The following is a 2,725-nucleotide window of genomic DNA, read 5'->3' as shown; positions in this document are numbered from 1 at the left end:
TAGAAAGTCAATTAATAAATTTTACCCGATGAAATATTAGTCACATAGATTGACAATCTTCTATAATGAATTGGGAAAATTACATAAGTCAACATTTTAAGAATCAAAATTTGGTCTATTGATGGATGTTTAATCAAACTAATTCTATATGTCTACTTGAAAAGACTTACAAATTTAGCAACATGCAAGATTTAAAAAAGCATAATTTCAGGTATATCTTAATTTATAACTCATACAAGGACCTTAAAAACATCGAAGGAGAATTTGGAAAAAAATATCATGTGCAAAGTAAAAAAGAGGATTCGAACGAGATGCTAATTGTAAAATGATGTTCTAATCATACAAAAATAAAAAATAAAGGCTTTTTATGATTTAAACAATATGCGCCGATAGATATTCTATCTTGATTGAGCTAAAGCATTTTTGTGTCTGTAACTTTTTGGCAAGCAGGGCCAAATTTAGGTAGATATTAGATTTTTGACAATTTTACATATTAAAATGGATTTTAATCAAACTAATATAAAAAAAATATTGATCTAAGTAAAATCAATCATTTATTTACATTAAATTTTTTAGATCTCAACGAAATGTTATTATCGTTGTTTATAATAATACAACCTCTATTTATCTTTAGATGTACATAAAGAATTAAATTCTGTTAATTCCAACACATTACTATCAGATTCGTATATTTTGCGAGTTCCTTTTTTGTTGAAGTATTTCCTAAATACAAAATAGTAAATAATCATTATAACAATAATCAAAACCATCAAAGCAGATGTATTTACTATAAAAGAAAAGTTATTATCCCAAAATGATTGGTAATACTCACTTTTTAAAAAACCAATGTTAGTGCTACCATTATTTGTATAATTTTTAAGGTTCTTAAATCCATCTTCAATATCATTATTAACTCTTGTATCCTCTAAAATGGCATTTTTGTAATTGTTATTATTTATGGTATTATCAATGGCTTTAGTGGTATTGATTTGGACAACGTCTTCAGTTACAATATTAGAGTCGATACCTTCCGTTACAGTTGTATGATCAATTTCTCTGGCAATAGTATTTATATAAACATTTTCAGTAATGGCAGAAAAATTAACTAAGTTAGCAGTAGGTATGTGCTTAAAAGTATTGGTTATAGTAGCATTAATAATCGACTCAGTAACGTTAATAAACTCGGGCAGAAAAGTAGTAGATATATAATCAATACTTTCAGTCGTAGGAGCATCAATAAACATCCTGGAATTACCTTCATATCTTACAATACCAGTAGTGTTATGATCAAAGTTTTCCATTATATTAGGATTAGTGTTTTTGCTAATATCATTTTCTGTAGTTATATGAGGATACTTTTGTATGTCGTCAATATTGACAAAATCATGTATATTAGAAGTAGAGGTATAATTAATACCTTGAGTTTTATTAGTATCATTAATCACACTGGTAAAATTGCTATAATCAATAACACTTCTTTTAGAGTGGGAACGCATATTTTCGATGTTGATTGGTGCTTTGTTTGAGATGTTGTTATAACATACGGCATTCGATATGAGCTTCTTGTTATTTTTTAACATTTGCAAAATTTTTTTTTTTAACTCAATTTCACATCTTACATGGTATCTTACAAGGCCGTTGCACATCTTGAAAATTATCGAAGGAATTTCATATTCCCCATTATATATATAGCACGTATTTTTATATATTATATTTTTTATTTCGTCTCCTATTAACAAGCTTTTATCAAGACTCTTTTTATAGCAAAGTCCTAACATCTTATAATATCCCGTTGCCACACCTACAGCGTTATTAATAAAATGTTGTTCCGTGTTCCTAAATTTACTTAATGAAAAATCCCTATGCTTCTTTAAATTAAGTTGTGGCATGACCAATTCCAAATACGCAATCTTTAACTTGAAAACTCTTTTGTAAAAACTTTTTTTAATTTTGGTGATATCAATTAAACTTCTGAATATATCATTTTCTGTTAAAGCATCCCACACTATTTCAAGATAAGTCAAAGGATGAATATAAGGCTGACCTGTCGCCACTGCAACTCCATCCAAAGTATGACAAATTTTATGATGATCAATTATATAACGTTGTTTGCTTATTGAATTCTTTTTTGTTGATATAAGATTTGGCCTAATAATAATTAGATTAAATATAGAAAATAAATGTCTCATTGAGGGTTGCTTAAATTCTTTAATGATAGAGTGCATTGTAAAATTAGTATTTTAATTTTTAAATTATGTTTAAAAAGCATATATAGACTTTAACATTTTCAAGTCAAACAAACTTTTTGATACATTAAAAAATTAATAATTTTTTTGTTATAATTAAATTTTATAGTTAAACTATAAAAGTGCACAAATAAATTTAAGGTACAATTAATCAAACAAAAAATTGATAAAATTTATTTAAAAATTACAAATTTAGTTAGCAATCTATATACTTTTATGTTGAATTTTCTACGAATACAAACTATTATTAAATGATATCAGTACCAAATAAAAAAATGATGGATTTTCAAGCCGTTTTAAAACAATCAGTCTTTAAAATAAAGTTACAAATCGACAAACAGCTATGAATGTTATTGTAAATATCTATAATAAAGGCCAATTTTCACTTTAGCCTCCCCTTGTCAATATAAATACAGAATTTTTTATTTTTGGCCTTGTTTTTTTGAAATCGAAGCGTCCAGAGCGGAAATGAACAAATA

At 26.2% G+C, this 2,725-nt stretch overlaps 1 protein-coding gene across 1 annotated transcript; it reads right to left on the bottom strand.

Moving 5' to 3' along the window:
• Positions 1-620: 620 nt before the first annotated feature.
• Positions 621-2,189, bottom strand: VNE69_05212 (putative SP-containing membrane protein; the record flags this gene model as incomplete). The annotated part of the gene is made up of 1 exon (XM_065473696.1): positions 621-2,189. One exon carries the CDS (start codon positions 2,187-2,189, stop codon positions 621-623), a length of 1,569 nt encoding a protein of 522 aa, XP_065329768.1.
• Positions 2,190-2,725: the final 536 nt, after the last annotated feature.

Source organism: Vairimorpha necatrix, chromosome 5 (assembly GCF_036630325.1).
Source record: "Vairimorpha necatrix chromosome 5, complete sequence".
NCBI classification, from domain to species: domain Eukaryota; kingdom Fungi; phylum Microsporidia; family Nosematidae; genus Vairimorpha; species Vairimorpha necatrix.
Note: the sequence above shows the minus strand (reverse complement) of the source record. Positions and strands in the feature narration are given on the sequence as shown.